The 21,214-nt window shown below is 50.4% G+C and overlaps 2 protein-coding genes and 1 pseudogene across 2 annotated transcripts; 1 reads left to right on the forward strand and 2 right to left on the reverse strand.

Moving 5' to 3' along the window:
* Positions 1-7,329: 7,329 nt before the first annotated feature.
* Positions 7,330-10,438, forward strand: LOC120683318 (putative wall-associated receptor kinase-like 16). Its single transcript, XM_039965393.1, has 4 exons — positions 7,330-7,884; positions 8,032-8,467; positions 8,615-8,770; positions 8,897-10,438. Exons 1-4 carry the CDS (start codon positions 7,417-7,419, stop codon positions 10,063-10,065), a joined length of 2,229 nt encoding a protein of 742 aa, XP_039821327.1. The 5' UTR covers positions 7,330-7,416; the 3' UTR covers positions 10,066-10,438.
* Positions 10,439-11,337: 899 nt separating this feature from the next.
* On the reverse strand, positions 11,338-14,475 carry LOC120683327 (heat shock 70 kDa protein, mitochondrial-like). Its single transcript, XM_039965403.1, has 5 exons — positions 14,254-14,475; positions 14,025-14,092; positions 13,847-13,925; positions 13,047-13,613; positions 11,338-12,960 (listed from the first exon to the last, which is right to left on the reverse strand). The coding sequence occupies exons 1-5, from the start codon at positions 14,323-14,325 to the stop codon at positions 11,704-11,706; spliced, it is 2,043 nt and encodes a 680-aa protein (XP_039821337.1). The 5' UTR covers positions 14,326-14,475; the 3' UTR covers positions 11,338-11,703.
* Positions 14,476-15,975: 1,500 nt separating this feature from the next.
* On the reverse strand, positions 15,976-18,260 carry LOC120683336 (annotated as a pseudogene).
* Positions 18,261-21,214: the final 2,954 nt, after the last annotated feature.

Below are 21,214 nucleotides of genomic sequence, written 5' to 3' on the forward strand. Positions count from 1 at the left end.
GACCTCGGTATTCGAGGCGTCATCCTCCTCCTCGCTCGTGGACTCGGGCGTAGCGGGCCGTGGCATCCCCTCCTCGCGTGCGATTTTGCACGCCTTGTCGTGCTTCTCTTTCCTCCTTCTTTTCCTGTCGGCGGCCGCCTCCGCCGCTTCCTTCCATTTCTTCACCGCCTCTGCGTGCAGGCGGTTGACCTTGCGTTCCTCCGGGATCGAAGGCCTCGAGGGGTGGCACTTGCGGCTCACCCCCTGTAAAACGCAATCAAATCAGAGTTAGGGAGTGGGGAAGGAGATAGCACAAATCGACAACAGATTGAAATCGAGACTCACCACTGAAAGGAACCCCGGCTCGGGGCGCATCTTGATCTCCCAGAGATCATTTGCGCCGTCGGGGAACTCCGCCACCGCATTCCTTGCCCTCCGAGCAGTGATGCCTCGGGGGAGCAGCATCGTCGACGTCCTCGACCCCAAGGCTGGAACCCTAGGGGTGAGGCCGAAAATCGGCAGGCTCCTCTCCGTCAGAGGAATCACCCTCTGCCGGTGGAAGTTCGCGATGACGGTAGCCGTCGTCAACCCTTTCCTCGCCAGGTGCACCAGCACCTCGGTGAGGACCTCGAGCCTGGCTTGGTGCGCAGGGCGCGACACCCCCCAATCCCACTTCGCGGGCCTCTCCCAAAGCACCTTGTTGGTGAACACCGGGATCTTGTTGCCGAAGTTGCGCAGGTAGAACCACCCTCGAGTCCACCCGGCGTTGTTCGTGGTCATCTTGTTGGGGATGTAGAGGTTCTTCTGGCTCGGGCGCAAATGGAGCATCAGGCCCTTGGCGCGTGCGAACCTCTTCGGCTGGCCCCGCACGTTCTCGACGAAGAGCTCATCGCGGAACAGGTGGACCCACAGGTCCCATTGAGCTTCGATCCCCAAGTACCCCTCGCAGACACCGACGAAGACCGCCGCCTGCGAGATGGAATTGGGGCCGAAGTTGTGCAGCTCAGCTCTGTAGTGCTCGCACAAAGCCCGCATGAACCTGCTGACGGGGACGTCGAATCCCCGCTCGTGGAGATGCACGAGGCTCACGACGTAGCCCTCGGGGGGATTCGGCTCGGTCTCCTCCGACCGCGGGGGATCCACACCGGCTGCTTTGAGCTGATGTTCATCGGGAGCAGCCGGTCGGCGACCAGCTGCTCTAGAACTGACTCTGTGGCGGTGGATTTTCCCCACGGCAGCGGCTCCTGGACATCCGACATTTCTTCGAGCTACGGCAAGATGTGGGAGGGCAAGCTCTGTGGTGAATAAGGTGCGTTCTCGCTCTCTCCTTCCTCCTCTCGCTCTCAGCTATGGGCTCAGGATGCAGGGGAGGTAGAGAAGGCAAGGGAGATGGATGCAAATGGCCAGGTGAACCCAAACAATCCCCCTCTCTTGCTTTTATTTCACAATGACGCGCGGATACGCCACCATGGCCCGAATCTGCCACATTCAATGCGGTAGATTTCGCCGTCGCTGATGGCTGGGCCCCATGACCGCGGAGTCTCCCACACATGCACTCGGCAATAACTGCAGCGTGGTAACCGACGGGCGTGGCGCGACTGTTGCACTGTTCCATCCGTCAGCCGCCGCCCACGCCGCTTCGTCTACCCGAGGTAGCTGATTGAAAAGGCGCGCCCGCACTGCACCGCACGAACCGGGCCACGTCGCCCACAACTAGCAGAAGACCCGCGCACACGACTAGCGACTCCACGTCGCTTGCGAACTGTGACAGAATATTCCTTTTAGGGGCTCTTCACCCTCGAAGGAAACTTATTCCGAGGCCTTACTGATCAGGGGTTCGAAGCTTGGCCCGTCGAGGGTTCGACAGGCACCCCAGATCACCAGAGTCAGGGACTGCATGGACGTGTCATACAAGCTACCCTCAAACGCGGAGTTCGAGACGTCCTACGCAGTGTTCAAGGCCAGTTGAGGGTGCCTAGCAGGGGGATCCCATCGAGGGAGAGCATCGAGCCCTCGGACCCTATTGAATGGGTCCGAGCCCCGCCTAGCGAACCTTTGCGAGTGCTTTATGTGACATGTCCATAGACCACGAGCCGACCCTTATCGAACGGGGCACGGACGTCCACTTGAACTACCCGATAACAGCTCACTGAAGCAGCCATAGCTCACGACCCGGGCATGGGTAGCATGGTGCGCTTCACCCCTCCTCCTTGCGGAAGGGCGACGAGGGCCGTAACTAAAGTCGAGGGTTCCCCGAACGCCTTTACGTAGGCCGGGGCTCGGGGGCTCCTCGCACGCCGCGGCTCAGGCCGCACCCTCGAATGGGTCGACGACCGTCGATTGTGAAGTTCCATGTGTCTAACCAAAACTCGCACTCTTGACGCACGCCTGCTATATGGTTAAGCTGGACACTGGGTCGCTGTTCCAGCACGAAAAATGCCGAGGCCGGCTGAAAGGAGTGCCGATGCCGGCTGAAAAAGACGCTGGATGGCCACCTCAGTAAAGCAACCAAGCGAGGCGACGTTTATAGCCCTTGGACGAGTATAAACACTCCTCCAAGGCCTCGGGGGGCTACACCAGCGGGTGCGCTGACGCGCCCCCACAGAGGAAGCTTCACACATTCGAGGACCGAAATCTCCTGCAGGGGTGGCACCAACCCATACACTTATGGTCGTCCTCTCCGTGAAGGAGAAGGAGACTTCATTGCTCTTTATAAACAAAGATTACAAAGGGCTACCGGCTTAAAGCCGTCGAAAGGTACAAACGCATTGCCACTTGCGTGGTAATTTTCCCTGTCTTGGGGAGGAGTGTGCGACGATGAAGAGCACCGAGCCCTTGGCCGGCGCGACGGCCAGGCTGCTAGGGATTGCGAGGAACGGCCCCCAGATCGCACGGGCCCAGCGAGATGCCCTCCTCGCAAGCTTTCTTCTAGCATCTCCTCCACCGAAGACCATGCGGGGGGTCAAGCAGGCGGACAGCACCCTCCACACCATCTCCCCGAGAGCGATGTTGTCGCCCAGGGGGACGATGCGAAGAACAACCACCAAACCTGGCACCAACGCCATGGTCAGGCGTCTCCATTCCCCTTCAGGCTGAGGGACATCGCAGAAGTAGGACCCCATGGGCCCAATGCCCTTCTGCTGATCCCACTGAAGCTAAGGGATGGTGCGCACACCCTCTCCGGCTTTCCCCCGCCGCTCGCAAGCATTCTTCTAGCATCAAAGCCTAAAAAAGCCAGGCCACCCCATCTGGGGGCCGATCGTGAAAGGCGAAGGAAAACATTACGAGACTTAGGTGATGCTAGAAGTAAGAGTAGGAAAGTTGGAGAGGAAAGGGGAGTCCCACGACCCCTATTTATAGCTGCGTCGGGCGCGAAGCTTCAAGCCTGTCGAAGGGCGAAGGCTTGGACCGCCCGTGACAGCGCGGCCCTCCACGAACGAGAGATACCCTCGGTTACCGTGCTGAGACATGATGCAACAAAGCAAAGCTGAGCCCTTGGACGCTGAGCGGCGCAGCATCGGCACTGGCCGACTGCCCTCGAACGGCGCGCCGCGAGGCGACCAGGGGAAGCAGGGCCGAGACCCTGAGCACGGGACAGCGTGGCAAATACACTGGCTGCAGAGTAGCAGGCGCCGTCGTAGCCCTGGCCCGCTCAGCACGCTGACGCGTCTTGTTCCAGGAATGAAACAAGAAGGGCGCACGCCTCGGAGAACTCTTTCCGCAAGCACACTACCCCGACTGCCGAGATTTCACACCCGCTGGGCCGGCACCCAGGTGCGCCTGACGGGAGCACAGCATCGATCGATCACATCAAGGGGTGAAATCACCGAAATACCCTTTGGCCTAATCCCTTGACTCGACCAAAGCCTCGGGGGCTACTGTCGGGGACCACGATTAGGGACACCCTAATCGGGGTACTAAAATCACCGTAAAAACGCAAACACATATTAGGCAACTGAGCCCATGAAGGCCTACGGCCTCCATCCAATCTGGAAGAAAGGAAAGGACTCAAAGAAGCCCAGCATGTGGCCCATCCACACCCCCCTTGGACTCCCGGGGCGATCTCCGTCTCGCTCGAGGGCTCTCATCGAGACCCTCGACTGCGCCCCGCGTCTCTGCCTCGCTCAAGGGTAGCGATCCTACCCTCGAGCAGGCAAATCATCTCCGCCTCGCTCGAGGGTAGCGAACCTACCCTCGAGCAGGGCGAATCGTCTCCGCCTCGCTCGAGGCCACCCCTCGACGGAAAGGACAAACGGCTCTGCCGCTCACCCGCCCGTCGTACAAAGCCATTAAATACCAACCACTCCTCATAGCGCCCAGGACAGACGGCGTCAGGCCGCCATCCCCCACAGTGGCTGTGACCGGAGTCCCGTCCGCCAACTCCGGTCACTGCTCCGCCATCCCGGACGCTGTGGCAGTACTGTGGGAACCCGCAACACGAGATGAGACGTGCTCGGCACAGTTCCCGTTACTATTCTGCCAACTCCTGCTGTCCGGACCCGCCCCCTGCTCGGGAAGGGGTCCGGTGTCACCACGTGTCCCCAAGGGGGGACGCTCAGCACTAGCAGCTGGAGGCCCGGACCTCCCCCCTCGAGGGGTCCGGGACCTCCGCGTGACTCCCACGGAACGCCACCACACCACGGTTGAAAAAAGACTGTACACCCTACAGAGACGACCACGCCGCCTGCTGGGGCTGGCAGGACGCCGGCGCGATCTCCACAAGACCAAGGACGATACCCAGGACGACAGCCATGCCCGACGCCATGCCTCACAGTGTACTTCCCACAGTGCTCGACCACTGCACCCCCGCGATTCGGGGGAAATATGACTACTTCCACGATCCCCTGTGCATGTACACAGTCCCTCCTTGTGACTATAAAAGGAGGAGGCGGGCTTCCTTTAAGGGGGATCATCACCTACGTCGGCAACATCGCGCGATCAGACCACTCGGTAGAACACAACACTCAGCACCATTGAGCACCCGATATTGGCACTCGCCTCAATCAACTTCTCCTCTAGCAGAGACCTGGGAGCTTCCCTTCCTCTCTTACCTCGCCTGTATCCCCTACTACAGGCACCTCCGGTGCAAGATAATACAGTGCCATCGCACACCCCCTTGCTGGACATACGGCCCCGCGGCCAGAACCAGGATAAACCCGTGCGTTACTATGTTGTCTCTTGCATCAACATCTGGGATGAGGAAACACGCAGCATTACTAGTTGGGGTCCGGACCGCCGGGTCAGGACGCTGACACCTGCATTTTTCAATCCTTCGGGTATCCTCACAAAGCAGTAGGTGCCGAAGGAGGTTATGAAGCTTGTTTTTTCTTCGTCTTCTTTCCTCATCCAAATCTGATGGTATCCGGAGAAACAGTCCAGCAGAGACATCAGTTGACTGTTTGCCACATCATCGATGACTCTGTCGATTCTTGGTAGTGGGAAGTCATCCTTCGGGCAGGCTTTATTCAGGTAAGTGAAATCGATGCACATGCGCCACTTGCCATTCTTCTTTTTGACCGGCAAGGTGTTTGCCAGCCATGTTGGGTATTTGACTTCTCGAATAACATTTGCATCTAGCAGTCTCTGGACTTCGGCCTTGACTGCTGCGACTTTTTCATCTGCCATTTTGCGAAGTTTCTGCTTCTTTGGCTTGATGTTTGGGTTGATATCCAAGCGATGCTCAATGATATCTCTGCTGACACCCTGTAGGTCACTGGCGGACCATGCAAAAACATCTTGATTCTTGCGGAGGAACTCAAGAAGCTCTTTTTCTTCCTCGGGCTCGAGGGTTGCATTGATGGTTACCATTTTGTCGGGTAGATGTACGTCAAGGGGGACCTTCTTGACTTCGTAGTCTTCCTCGAAGGTTGCTTTCTCGTTGTCTCTCTGCTGCTCTTTGAAGGTAACAGACTTGGATTCAATCCGAAGGTTGTGGACATTTTTCTGGCCTAGGGTGTATCCCCGCTCAATGTCCCGTGCAAGCTGCTGGTCCCCGCGGACGGTGATGACCCCCGCGGGAGCTGGAATCTTCATGCACAAGTACAGTTGATGAACGATAGCTTCGAACTTGTTGATTGTCCCCCTTCCTAGGATGGCGCGTTATGGGTAGGTCATCTCTACCACATCGAAGGTGATGTGCTCTGTTCTTGCGTTGGCCGTGTCTTCGAAGGACACAGGGAGTGATAGTTTGCCGATTGCGTTCTCTCTCTTTCCTCCGAATCCCATTAAAGGGATATCCGAAGGCTGAAGCAGGCTTCGGTGATGCCCATCTTGTCGAAGGTGTCGGAAAAGATGATGTCTGCAGAACTGCCAGTGTCAACTAGTATCTTGACAATCCTCCAGCCCTGAATGTTTGCCTCGATGACAAGAGCGTCTGTGTGTGGGTAGCTGATGAGGTTGACATCTTCTTCGGAAAAGGTGATCGGAGAGTGTGACCACTGGGTTCTCTTGGTTGACCTTCGGAGACGATGCAATGTACTTGCCTGAAGTAGTCTCTGCGCTGTCTTTTGTTTTCGAAGTCTAGGGTGGAACCTCCGGAGATGGGCATGATCATCCCGAAGGTTGGTAGTGCCGCGGGTTGGCTATTTGTGGTTTGGTTTTCTTGTTTTGGTGGGTGAACTGGGGGTGGTGGTAGCTGCTCTTGTGTTGGTTGAGCTTGGATGGTGGGTTGACTGGGTTGTGTTTGAGGGTTTGGCTGCGGCTGCCAGTTGTCTTTATTACAATTACATAATGATAAATATGTATCTTTGCAGTACTGGATTAGAATATTTAATTAGTTAAAGAGAGTGTTAGATAGATAATTATTGGATATCTCTAACTAACTCATGGGGGAGCACATGTTAATAGAGTAGTTTGTCCAAATTATATGTCGTTTTCACATTCTTTTTTTTTGAAAGAAATCGTTTTCACATTCTTAAATATACTATTTTTACTACTATTTAGATATAACGCATATAGATTTGTAATTTAGAATGGAGTAACTAATCTGATTGTGCCGTGGTGTGCAGAAGATCAGGGGCGGAGCCAGGATTTAATCATTGGGGGGCCAAGCAGTAATTGGGGGGGGTCAAAAATCTTGCCGCAGACTGCCATTGGGGTAAGTTCCACCTTTAATAATAGTGCTACGGCATCATTAGGGGATGCCAGGCCACTGCCCGCCCCCCTTGTCTCCGCCCCTGCAGAAGATGCATTGTCGACCATTCGTCATTCAACGAGGGCTCAGTCGTTGCGAGCGATGCTGCAACGGGAGGACGCTTGAAAATCTCAAGGTGATGAGGCACCTGTAGTAATCCCAGGAAGGCCACTGGGAATTGGTAAAAGGAAGTAAGGATTAAGGAACGGGTCAGGTCATCCATCCTTGCCAAGTTGTGATCACCAGGTGCAGTGCAACCAACCGGATCCCACGCAGGCAAAACAGAGGATTTCCCTTTCTTTCTGATGGCCGGGCAGACAGCACCACCAACCATGGAGTTGCCACGGGCTCTGCTCATCCTTCTGGCCGTGTGGGCGGCGCTCGCCGCCGCCGCCGCCGCGTCGACGGCCGACGTCCCCGCGGCGCGGTGGCCCGGCTGCGCGACGAGGTGCGGCGACATCGCCGTCCCGTACCCGTTCGGGCTGGACCCGCAGTGCGCCATCAACGCCGAGTTCCGGGTCAACTGCACCACCGTCGGCGGCGCCACCAAGCTCTTCCACGGCACCCTGGAGGTGATCCGGTTCTCCGTGCCCGAGGGCAAGGCCTGGCTCAAGACCTTCATCTCCCGGCAGTGCTACGACCAGGCCACGGCCACCGTGTTCCAGGGCAACGCGTGGATGAACATCAGCAACTTGCCCTACGTGCTCTCCGCGGACGACAACAAGGTCATCGTCCTCGGCTGCCGGAGCATGGCCTACATGCTCAGCGACACGGTAACTAATTAACCCATGCTCCATCATCATCTTCTTCTTCTTTTTGAAGGTTTCCAGCGAAGCTACTAGTGATGCAGCTTGTATATATCTCTGCAACCCATGTGTCTCAGTACATCCATAATCTAAAAAAAAATGTGTCTGTCTCAGTACATCATCGGCTGCCTGTCGAAGTGCGACGAGCCACTAAGGAACGGCTCGTGCTCCCGCACAGCTGGGTGCTGCGAGGCGGATCTGCCCCCGGGCGTCCGGTACTACGCGGGCTTCTTCAACTCCTTCTACAACACCAGCGAGATCTGGAGGGACACCCCTTGCAACTACGTCACCGTGATGGAGAGGGCCAACTTCAGCTTCAGCACCAGCTACCTGACCACAAGGGCGTTCTACGACGCCGACGACTCGAGGACCCCGGTTGTGATGGAGTGGGGGATCACACGGGAGACATGCAAACAGGCCAAGATCAACAGGACCGTGCCCTACGCGTGCGTCAGCGGCCACAGCGACTGCGTCGACGGCCACGCCGGCTACCGCTGCAGGTGCTCCGACGGGTTCACAGGCAACCCGTACATCGTAGACGGATGCATAGGTACAGGTTCCTCCTCTTTCTTGCACACCTCCTTCCGGGTTGCATTCAATTGTTTTTCATCTACTACTGTATTTTCGTTCTCGTTTTCATGCAGAGCTAATAATTAATGCAACGATTTTAAGGAAGCTTTTTTTTTTGCGACTTCAGATATCGATGAGTGCGCAGACAATGTTACCTACCCCTGCGCTGGGATATGTGAAAACACGCTGGGGAATTTCACATGTTCCTGCCCGCGAGGGAGAGATATGGTCAATGGCGTGTGCGTGAGAAATCGAAGGTCAGCTTTGATGGCGCCGGTTGTTGGTAGGTTGCTGAGGAGGCTGCATTAGCAAGTCCCCCTTTTTGAATCTGTCTTTTCATTCCCCTTCAAGGCAGCGAACAAAAGCTACCAATTTCAATTTTCAAACCTCAGTTTGAATCATCATGCAGGTGCGAGTGTTGGCCTTGTGGCTCTTGTGATCGGCATCACCTGCGCGTACTTGGTCAGAGAGAGGCGAAAGCTGCACCGCGTCAAGCAGCGGTACTTCCGGCAGCACGGCGGCCTGCTCCTGTTCGAGGAGATGAAGTCGCAACAGGGCGTGTCGTTCAAGATCTTCCCCGAAGAAGAGCTGCAGCAGGCCACGAACAGGTTCGACGCGCAGCGAGTCCTCGGCCATGGCGGCCACGGGACCGTCTACAAGGGGGTTCTGAAGAGCGGCGTCGAGGTAGCGGTGAAGAGGTGCACGACGATCGACGAGCAGCAGAAGAAAGAGTTCGGCAGGGAGATGCTGATCCTGTCCCAGATCAACCACAAGAACATCGTGAAGCTCCTCGGCTGCTGCCTCGAGGTCGAGGTCCCCATGCTGGTGTACGAGTTCATCCCGAACGGCACGCTGTTCGACCTCATCCACCGAGACCACACTCGCCGCGTCTCCTTGAGCACTCGCCTGAGGGTTGCTTACGAGTCCGCCGAGGCGTTGGCCTACCTCCACTCTTGCGCATCGCCGCCGATCCTCCACGGCGATGTCAAGTCGACGAACATCCTTCTAGATGGCGACTACACGGCGAGAGTCTCCGACTTTGGCGCGTCCATCCTAGCGCCAAATGACAAGTCACAGTTCGTCACGGTTGTCCAAGGGACTTGTGGGTACCTTGATCCGGAGTACATGCAGACCTACGAATTGACAGACAAGAGCGATGTGTATAGCTTCGGAGTTGTTCTCCTGGAGTTGCTCACACGCAGGAAGGCATTCAGCCTTGAAGGACCTGAGCAAGACAAGAGCCTGTCGATGAGGTTTTTATGTGCAATGAAGGAAAACAAGCTTGAGGATATCCTAGATGAGCAGATCAGGAACGATGAGAACATGGAGTACCTTGAAGAGATTGCAGAATTAGCGAGGCAGTGCTTGGAGATGAGTGGTGTGAATAGGCCGTCAATGAAGGAAGTTGCAGATAAGCTTGATAGGCTGAGAAAGGTCATGCAGCATCCATGGGCACATGAGGATCCTGAAGAGCTGGACAGGTTGCTCGGGGAGCCGTCTGTGGTGAACTCCGCTGGTACTACAGGAAATTTCAGCATCACAAACAAAGCTGCCATGGGCTTGGAATCGGGGCGTTAGTTGCAACACTCCACATAGCAAATATCAGCACATTTTTTTCTTGACTGTACGATGATTTGCAGAGGATCTGTATGTCATTCTACTTATGCATTACCCTATCTTGAGGCATTCTACTGCTTGACCTTGCCTTGCCGTCAGGCATTGAAAATCTTCTGGGAACTGAGGCATTCCTGTGTTCAGGTTTCCATTATCTGGTCTTTCCAGTGGGTCGCATGATTGAGCACTACTGAAGATTTCCAAAGAGGTTCGAATGTGGGAGGATTTCTAAAGAGGTTGTAGTCGATGACATTTGCCATCGGCCACCTGCCTTGTACAAATTACCAAGAGATACATTGGAAAATACTATATGTATAAGCACTTGTTTTGGGATCTCTCTAGCTGAGAAATCATTTACGACAGTACACATCGAATAAATTGGCAACACTAATTGGTAATTGCACCACTGTAATAACTATTTCAAATCATCTCACCAGAGCTATCTCTTGTACAATAGCTAACGACAGAAGGAAATAACCTCAATTGAACATCTGTAAATAATTCCTTAGAACAAAAGGTTAAAGTTGATGTAAACACAGCATGATATACTGGCAAGCATTAGATGCACTTACATAGGACAGCTCTGCTCTAGCTGTACTATCCGCTCTACATTCTACAATATGATGTGCCCTACACCCTACTCATGTTGAAAAATTTTCAGCAACAACAATGACAGGACAGCAGATATAAACCTGAAACAGGAAATTTTTAAACCTGGCACTGTAAAGTAGTTTGCTCTACGGACATTCTTCTCCTTTCATAGCACCACATATATGAGCTTCCAAGCTCTCTTAATAACCTTGAAGGTCTCAATATCATTGCTTATTCACTTACCTGAATATGTAAATGCAGAAAAAGATGCAACAGTGGGTTAGCAGTTGTCAATAGGTGAGAAATGACTTTATTCTGTACAAGTTACGGTCAGACAGCAATTTGCATTTCAATGATACAGACCTAATTGAAAAGGTGAAAAACATATAAATAACACGTTTTGAGTTATTTGCCATGGATGGCCAGAAGGGTTCAATCAGACCTACTTCCCGTGTTCTGAACGTGGATGTGGCCAGTATCTGCCATGGATGGCCAGAAGGGTTCTATCAGACCTACACCACATGTACAATGGCTGAAAACACTTGCATCTTCTTTTTGCATAACGAAGCACGAGAAACATCGACGACCAGTTACTGCTAGTACTGAAGTGAGACCAGGCAACTTTATTTGGAGAACAAAAGTAAATAGTCATTGAAACTACATGTTTCAACTTCTTTTTGAAATTTTCAATGTATCTGTGACAAACAAGCAATCAGCAAGGATCATTAAATCTAGTGACAGTGAGTTTGACCCCTCACAATTTATCCAGCAGCCCAAAATTTGCCAAAAGAAATATTACAATTCCCTTAGCCCTCACAGAAAACAGATAATTAAATCTAGTGACAGATGAGTTTGTCCGCCCCACACAATTTATCCAGCAGCCCAAAATTTGCCGAAAGAAATGTTACAATTTTCGTAGCCCTCACAGAAAACTAAGTGACCGGAGGCAGGTGAAGATATCAACTTCCTAAATGGGTACACGCAAAAGTGGAGACTTGATGCAGGTTCAGTCTACATCTTGGCTTCCTTGGCGTCCTGGTACTCAGCTTCAGGAGTCTGGTCTCCACCGCTACTGCTGCCGCCGCTGCCTGTGCTGCCGCCACCACCTTGCTGCATGTGCTCTCCAATCTTCGACACTGCCTTGTTTGCGGCTTCCAGTTTCTGCTTGATCTTGTCCAGATCGTCCTCAGACATAGCTGCCCTCAGATCAGAGACGGCAGACTCGATCTCCTTGGTGACTTCAGCAGGAACCTTGTCCTTGTACTCACTGACGCTCTTCTCGATACTGTAGATTGTGGTATCTGCAGAGTTCTTGAGATCAATCAGGGCCTTCTTTTCCTGGTCCTTTTGAGCATGCAGCTCAGCCTCCCTCACCATCTTCTCAATATCACCCTCCGACAAACCACCAGAAGACTTGATGGTAATTTCTTGCTCTTTGCCAGTGGATTTGTCCTTCGCTGACACCTTCACGATGCCATTGGCATCAATGTCGAAGGTGACCTCAATCTGGGGCATGCCTCTTGGAGCTGGTGGAATGCCTTCAAGCTGGAATTCACCAAGAAGTTTGTTATCTGTAGCCATCTCCCTCTCACCCTGAAGCACCTTGATTCCAACCTGTGTCTGGTTATCTGCAGCGGTGGAGAAGACCTGGCTCTTCTTGGTTGGAATTGTGGTGTTCCGGTTAATCAGCCTGGTGAAGATGCCACCAAGAGTCTCAATTCCGAGGGAGAGGGGTGTGACATCCAGCAACAGGAGCTCCTTCACATCACCCCTCAAGATGCCGCCCTGAATAGCAGCACCCATGGCGACAGCCTCATCTGGATTGACACCCTTGCTTGGTGGCTTGTTGAATATCTGAGAAACAACCTCCTGGACCTTTGGCACCCTTGTCATTCCACCAACGAGTAGAACCTCATCAATCTCTTTTGCAGAGATGCCAGCATCCTTGAGGCAGTTCACACAAGGGATCTGAGTCCTCTCGATGAGGTTGCTCACAAGAGACTCAAACTTCGATCTGGTCAAGGTAATGTTGAAGTGCTTCGCACCAGAGGCATCAGCAGTGATAAAGGGGAGGTTGATTTCAGTCTGCATAGTGGAGGAAAGCTCGACCTTGGCCTTCTCAGCAGCTTCCCTGAGCCTTTGCAGCGCTAACTTGTCCTTGCTCAGATCAATGTTGTCAGATTTCTTGAACTCGGAAACAAGATACTCAAGCAGGGCACCATCAAAATCCTCACCACCAAGGAAAGTATCACCATTGGTTGCCTTGACCTGAACAATGTGTTAAAATTAATTAAGAATTAGAATGCCTATTTCAACATCTGCATATAGAATCTGTCCTGTGAGAAGAAAGTTACCTCAAAAACACCATTTGATATCTCAAGGATTGACACATCAAATGTGCCACCACCAAGGTCAAATACAGCGATAAGGCCCTCCTTGTTGTTCATTCCATACGACAGAGCTGCAGCAGTGGGCTCGTTGATAATCCTCATCACCTCCAGTCCAGCAATCCTACCAGCATCCTTGGTAGCCTGACGCTGAGCATCATTGAAATAAGCTGGGACGGTAATAACAGCCTTGGAGACTGTCTTGCCAAGGTAAGCCTCTGCAGTTTCCTTCATCTTGGTGAGAACAAATGCACCGATCTGGCTTGGGGAGTACTTCTGGCCACCCATCTCCACCCAGGCATCACCATTCGGTGCCCTGACAATCTTGTAAGGCACCATCTTCATCTCCTTCTGGGTCTGTGGGTCATCAAAAGTCCTACCAATCAGACGCTTAGACCCACGGATTGTGTTCTGGGCATTGGTCACTGCTTGCCGGCTCGCAGTGATACCAATTAGCAGGTCACCATTCTGATTCTTGGCGACAATGGACGGCGTCGTCCTCGCGCCTTCGGCATTTTCAATAACCCGTGGTGTCTGCACAAGCAAATTCATAAATCACTTCCTGACAACCAGTTTCACAATCAACTGCCAATTGAACATGTACTCCTATTCCAGTAATTTCAAGCCATGATACTAATAATTAGCTAATGACTTAAACTAGTAGCAGCTGTTCAAGCCATGACATTTATTACATATAGGTACAGCATCTTACTTAAAAAAAGGAACAGGGCATCGCAAGTTTCTGAGTGAACAGGGGGAAAACACACCTTTCCCTCCATGACGGAGACACAGGAATTCGTTGTGCCAAGATCGATCCCGATGACATCTGCCGCCGCCGGCTTTGTGCTGCACACATAGCACTCACTCAGGCATCGGAAAAGTGAAGAACCAAAATGTCACGGATGCAGAACGGCTGATGACATGACATCTCCAGTTCCTAATTACCTGAGAGCACGAGCTACAGCTCCGAGCCTGGAGAGCAGAGGAGGCGCCGTTCGCTGGGCCGCGGGAGCCTAATCAGATCGCGCGAGCAGAACAGATCAGCACACCGGACCAACACAAACACCATAAGACGAACGCACACACCAGAAATTGCTAGAATCTCAGAAGGATAGAAACTGGGCCTTGGCCGAGAGACAACGGGCAGGTGCAGGGGATCAGAGGCGGCGCGGACCTGGGTAACGGCGGAGGCGAGGGTGCGGCCGGACCTGGCCAGCCTCGAGGCGACGAGAGCTCCGAAGGCCATGGCTGGCGCTCGAGCTTGGGCGCGGCTCCCGGCGGCGGCGTGACGGGGAGGAGGAGGAGGATGCGAGGTCCGAAAAACCCTAGTGCGCGGCGGCGGCGGCGGCGTTAAGCGTGCGCGCCTCTTAAACCCCTCGCGAGTCCGCGGCCCTGGCTTGCGAGAGGGGAAAGAAATGGCGGCCAGGGGCATTTCCGTGATTCTCAGATGGCCAAGTCTGAGGCTGACGGTGGGCCACGAGGGCGTGGACGGAAGCTTCTAGACGGCACAAATCCGCCCCCCCGTCCGTTGTGTTGGGGGCTCCGATGACTTTTCAATCGTGTCCCGATCGTGGGCAAAAGGATTCCCCTCTTTTCAGTTTAGACATTAGGAAAGAAAAAACGGTAACTATCGCGATCTCTTTCTTGCACAACAAATAATGGTGAAATGTAGTGGTTTATTTATTACTGTTGCTAGGAATGCAAATTGGTGTTTTTGGATTTCTCATCTTAGTTCATTTTCTTTTCCAAATTAATTGCGTAGCATGCCATTCTAGTTCATTTTATCAAGTTTTGGATCGACCTATTAACCCAAAAAAGATGGAACTTGCATCCCTAGCTGTTGCAGAAACATGCGAGTCTGGTACGAATAAGACCATGATTTAAGCGTCAATAATCGTCACTGTTTAAGAAAGTTCGGAAAAATTAGTGTGAAACTGGGGTAAAAAACTTCTCAAAGATTTCTCCTTCAAACTGAGGCAGTGAGGCTAGCATGTTGTGCTCCACAGCTGTTGAGGCCTAGCACCAGCATCATAAATTGGATCAATTTCTGATTTTTTTCTCTCTTTTTTTTTTTGCACCCTGAAAATATTCGGCCCTAGCCATCGCCTTTTTTTGTGTGTGTGTTAGCCATCGCCTTTTTGAGTTGGAACACGACTGAAGGAAACTTTATTTCTCTGTATGAGTGGCAGCAAAACGGCATCTTACTGTTGTTTTGATGCCAAGGAGCTCTATCTTGCATGCATCAAAAGCATCCGTGGCAGAATGTGTGTTGATCCTTCTGCTCCCTCTGCGAGGCTAAATTCTGTTGCAAGCGGAGAGGAGGGAAACGGTGGCGGCGATCGTCTCCTCCAGCGGCCGGCGGCTCCACCCCAGCCTCCTCAGCTCGCCGGCCATCATCCGAGCAGGGGTGACCACGCATGTCGCCGATGCTCTCCCTGCCACTCGCCGATCGAGCTGCGCATGAGCCCTCGTGTGCCCAGCGTCAGAAACTTTGGAACACGGAGAGGATGCTTGTTCCAGAGACCAGAGATGCATGAAGAGTAAAGTGCACGGGAGATCCTTAAACGTTTCTTGGATCCTCATTAATGATGAAGATTCAGATGCTCTATGAACTTCATGTGAGCATCTGAATCTTCATCATTTTGAGTGGTTGTTCCAAGTGAAAATCTAGGTTCGTGATTGGACATGGAGTGGACTTATGGTGAACTACTTGAAAAGTTTCAGGACATAAATGCTCATATTCAGATACTTCGTGGAAAAAAAGTAAGGGTTCTAAGTATTGTTTCTTTAAAAATGAAATGCATCAGCATTGAAGTGGTTCTCATACTTGAAATCAGAACAATAAGCATCAAGCAGCTGAAGCGAAACAGTTGCCACACGTGTGCTTCCTCCGGTGTACGTTCAATAAGATTCTTTTTTTTTTTGAACTAAAGGCAGGAGCTCTGATCAATTAAGTCGAAAGGAATCGAGTACAAGAAAACAATAGCCCAACGAGAATTTAAAAAAGACCTCCCGAGAGGCTACCAACCCACGCGACACGATGGAGTACAATACACGACACACTACCAAAGGTTATTAGTGCCGAGCATGGAAGCAAAGTTGCCAACAGCTCCGACTTCCCATGGCAGGCCACCCACAAACCACATACCACCGGTCCCGAAGTAAGTAGCCACAACCAGTTATCGTTGCCAAGCTCGACACCCCGTGAAGAGCAGCTCCGACTTCCGATCATGAACTCTCGCCTCGTCCCCAGAGGATGTAGATTCCCAGCTCTAGGGAGGGTCGACACGTGTTATCGTTGCCGAGCCACGCCTCTGACGCAGCAACTCCGACTTCACGCTGCCAACCCCCAAAACCGAAGGCACCGAGAAGCAACATCCGTCCGAGGAGACATCGAAGCCACAACGAAATCCAATAAGATTCTTTCTCAAGCTAGATTTTGTTGTAAACATCAGGAAAACGGCAGGGACTCCCCTCCACATCCTCAAGAAACCCAGCGTTCTTGCAGAACTCAACGGTATCCGCGATAGTTTCCTTCAACGGCCTGGCCTTCCACCCCAGTTTCTTCAGCTTGTCAGACGTCATTGGAGCTGGGTGATCCATGTCACAGATGCTCTCCCTGCAGATCGTGTCAAAGTTAGACTTTTGCTAGCTTCCGTTTATCATTTTATAAAAAGTACGAAAAAAAACAAGAGAAATGTCTGCCAAGCTAATAGAAGGCTTACTTGCTCATGAAAGGGTACTCAGTGTACATGCTCTTCAGTAAGTCCAGAAGGTCACGGGCGCTGATGAAGTGAGGTGCGCAGATGTGCCTGCCAGAGGCTTCAGGTGCCTCATAGACCAGCAAAAGAGCATCGGCGGTATCCCGAACATCAACGATGTGCCAAAGTTTGTTCCTCATTTGATCAGGGCCTCCTGCGGCATGAAGATAAAAGATGTTGTGCAGATGTATTTACCACTTCAAGAAAAGTAATTTACATGTGAGCATAAGGTGGTCGACTGAAAATCTGAAACCAATAGTAAAATAAAAAAAGGGAATCCGGCTCATATTTAGCTCATGTGTGATGAGTGCGTGAAACCTTTCAGGAAGTAGACGAGGAACTGGCAGCTTGTGTTGAGCGTTGGCTGCAGAAGGGGACCGAAGACCAGGGCTGGGTTGACAGTAACAACATCCAGCCCGGTTTGCTTCCCATACTCAAGTGCACCTCTTGGCAACAGAGTACCAGTCCTGCAGTCGCCCAGGGCGAAGTGACCAATTCAAATCTGCCGGACATTGACTGCAGCTGTGTTTACAGTTACCTACTTACCTGGTTGTTCCTGCAGGCTTCTGGGTCTGACCAGCAGCCTTCATCTTTGATCTTGTCTTTGGGCCAATCTTTCGGGTCGATCTCAACAGCCACCATGGATGAAACAACGACCACACGCCGCGCACCCGCAGCTGAGGCGGCCTTGAGTACGTTTGTGGTGCCATTGACAGCAGGGCCCAGCATTTCTCGCTGAACAGTTGCGCACGGCGTAGTAATCATGTAATACGTGTGGAGAACAAAATACGAGAAAAAAAAGCAGCAGAAAGCCGTGGCAAGTTCGGATAATGGGCATCGTTCTCGGACAGTGAGCTAGCGCTTTGGTTTGCAAGTCTAGTAGTAGTATCCCACGGCAAAAAAAGGCTACCTCTGGATCAGTTATCTTCCCCGAAGGAACTGGAGTGGCAACGTGGAAAACCCCCTGGCACCCCGCGATGGCAGCCGCCATGGCGTCGTAGTCGAGGAGATCGGCCTTGGAAAGTTTGAGCTTTTCAGATGCGTTCTCCAGCTGCTTCAGATGGGCAGTCTTCCTCTCAGCCTAAACACAGATACTTATAAACAGTCACACAGAACAAGACCAAGCCATCACCTCTCAAGCAAGATGTGTACTGATCTTGCTAAGCTAGTGCAGACACACACAAGCGACGAATGATTAGTAGTGCTCGGAGGTCGGAGCTGCGCACCCAGGTCGCGGACGGTGCCGTGGACGGTGTAGCCGCGGGCGAGGAGGAGCTTGACGAGCCACGAGGCGATGTACCCGCCGGCGCCCGTCACGCAGACCGTCTCCCGGCTCCCGGCGGCGCCCTCCGCGCGTACGGCGGCCATCTTGCGCTGCGATCTTGCACTCGCTGCCCGCTGCCTGTGTCCCGGCAGATCACGTTTCCCCCGCCCTGTCCTTTTTTTTTAAGGGAACAGAAGGGGCGCGCCCCTACTGGAACTCACGCGCACTGTCCTTGGAAACACCAGCGCCACCAGACGATCGAGCAATTTTCCTCTAGATTTTCCACGCCTTCGGTTCGTGGATGGTGCAGCCACGACCCAATAGACAGGTAAAATTACTACTAGTACTCTCTCTTATTTTTATTTACATATCGTATTAGGTTTATCCTAAATTAAACTTGATCAATTTTAATCAAATTTATAGAAAAAATAATAATATGTACAACACCAAATTTGTTTCATTAAATTCACTATGAGATTATATTGATAGTGCATATTTGGGTAGTAATAGTTGTTGCTATATTTTTCTATAAACTTGGTCAAAACTAGTTAAATTTGACTCAGTACAAACCTAATATGACATGTAAATAAAAATGGAGGGAGTAATTTTTCAGTTGTTCCTTAAGTGCATTCACACAAAATGTAGTGTTTGGATCCAATGACTAATTTTCAGTTTGGGTCACATCAGATGTTGGGATACAAATTAGGGGGGCTAAACATAAGCTAACTATAAAACTAATTGCATAAACCAGGGCTAATTCATGAGACAAATCTATTAAGTTCAATTAATCCATCATTAGCATATATTAATGTAGCACAAAATCATGGACTAATTAGATTTAATGGATGTCTTGCGAATTAGTCTCCATTTATGCAATTGGTTTTGTAATTAACTTATATCTAATACTTCTAATTGGTATCAAGCATCCGATGTGATGCAGCGCCAGGAGCAGACTGTAAGATTATTTTAATCTTTAGTGGCCAATGTAAATAATAGATTAATTCTAGTATTAAAGATTTAGTATGATGGTTACTAAATATTATTAATTAGAATTATGGGTTTTAATTCCCTCTTCTCTTGCTTAATTGAGTCACTAATGAATGTGTGTATATGCATAAAATATGCATTATCATCACCTGTGCATTGATGATGTGTGTTGACACGTACGTGAACATGTATTAGTGGTAACTGGCCGGTGCATTAACGTGGCAAGTACTTAGCGGTTGCATGCACAAAGCAAATGGATGCCTGTACGTTTGGCTGTGGATGTGATTGGCAGGCGTCTGTTGCGGGTTGCGGCTGGCCGGTTGGCTGTTCGCTGGAAGGTGTCTCTTGGCAACAGGCATGTCTCTTCGCTAAGTATAAAAGCAAGTCAGTTGCTGGTTCATTTTGGGAGTTTTGCACATCAACACAAGCACAGCGCACGTTCATTTCTCTGATCCATCCAGAAGGCATGACGGTGTAAGGCAAAGAGAAGAAGAAAGATATCAAGGAAAGGTTGCAATATGGAGCAAGGTGTGTTTGCATATTTTGATGAAAGTTTCCATGCTTGTTGAATCATATTGTGCCGCAAAGATCCGCATTATCGTGACTACTATTTTTTCTAACAATTGGTATCAGAGCAAGGTTTTAGCGGTACTTTTGATTCACATTATGGGTTCGTTTTTCTTCTAGATCCTTTGCTTGTTTGGATCATAATTGCAATCACATACGTGTGTTCATGACTGTTTGAAACTGACAGTTTATAGTTCTGATTATATGGATTCATAATAGTTTGCCGATTAATTAATGCAACTAGAGTTGTCGATCATGGTAATCATTCACTATAGTGTGCTTTGCCAGTTCTGATTCTCTTTTATTGTTGTGAATGCAATACTCTACTAGAATAAGAGAGAAAAGTTAGAGCATTAAAGTTTCCTTATGCAAGTGTGCAAGGGATCGCACAGAAATGCAATTCCCATTAGCGATCATCTTGATTAGTCTTTGCTAATCATGCCTGTATTGAATAATAAGCTTAGTTTATCACCAAAGTGATCTAGAGCTTGAAATCACCGTACAGACCATAAATGGATCTGATTATTATTGTTTTTGGTTTCTGATGTTTCAAATGACATTATAGTAATCGCTAATTGATGTGTTCTAAAGCACATCCAAAGATGGGCTATTTACACATAATTAGTGATTTAAAGGAACTGATGACATGATTTAAAAATATACTTGTTTATCCAAAGATGACATGTATATAAACTTGTGATTGTCTGATCGTTCATAAAAATATAGAAGCATCTCTAATTGATAAATATTATATTTAAGTTTCATCCAAAGATGACCTTAGATATAAAAATTAAAGCTTACTGTTCAAATCCATTTTACTACTTGTCTTAATGATAAAGCATGTTTAATTGGTTGCAGCCTCCCTCAACCTGCCTATGCAGAGCAGTGGCTTTGTTAAGTTCAATGGCTTTAACTATGCTGAATGGGCCGAACAGATCCAATTCCAATTGGGTGTAATGAATCTGGATTTGGCATTAGCCATGGAACAGAAGCCTGCAGCACTTACTGATGAGAGCACTGATGCAGAAAAGTCTACTTATTAAGCTTGGGATCGATCTAACAGATTGAGCTTAAACTTAATGCGATTGATGGTCGCAGAAAATGTTAAGCCATCGATGCCTAAGACTGAAAATGCAAAAGAGTTCATGGCAAAGCTTAAGGAATACTCTCAGTCTGACATTACAGATAAGTCAATTGCTGGGAACCTTCTTACTGAACTTACAAACAAGAAGTTTGATTGGTCATGCTCTATGAATGATCATGTGACTAGCATGGTGAACCTTGCAGCAAAGTTGGCATCAAAGGAAGTGAAGCTAGATGACTCTCTTGTTGTGCAATTCATCATGAACTCACTTCCGACTCAGTTTGGCCAATTTCAAGTAAACTATAACAGCCTTAAAGATAAGTGGAATCTTCAAGAGATAAAGGCCATGCTGATTCAGAAGGAAGGGAGATTAAAGAAATCGAAAGAGCATTATGTTCACTTCACGGTTCACAATGAAGCTAGCAGCAGTAAGGCTAAACCAAGGTATAAGAACAACAAGAAGGGCAATGCA

Source organism: Panicum virgatum, chromosome 2K (assembly GCF_016808335.1).
Source record: "Panicum virgatum strain AP13 chromosome 2K, P.virgatum_v5, whole genome shotgun sequence".
Classification (NCBI taxonomy): domain Eukaryota; kingdom Viridiplantae; phylum Streptophyta; class Magnoliopsida; order Poales; family Poaceae; genus Panicum; species Panicum virgatum.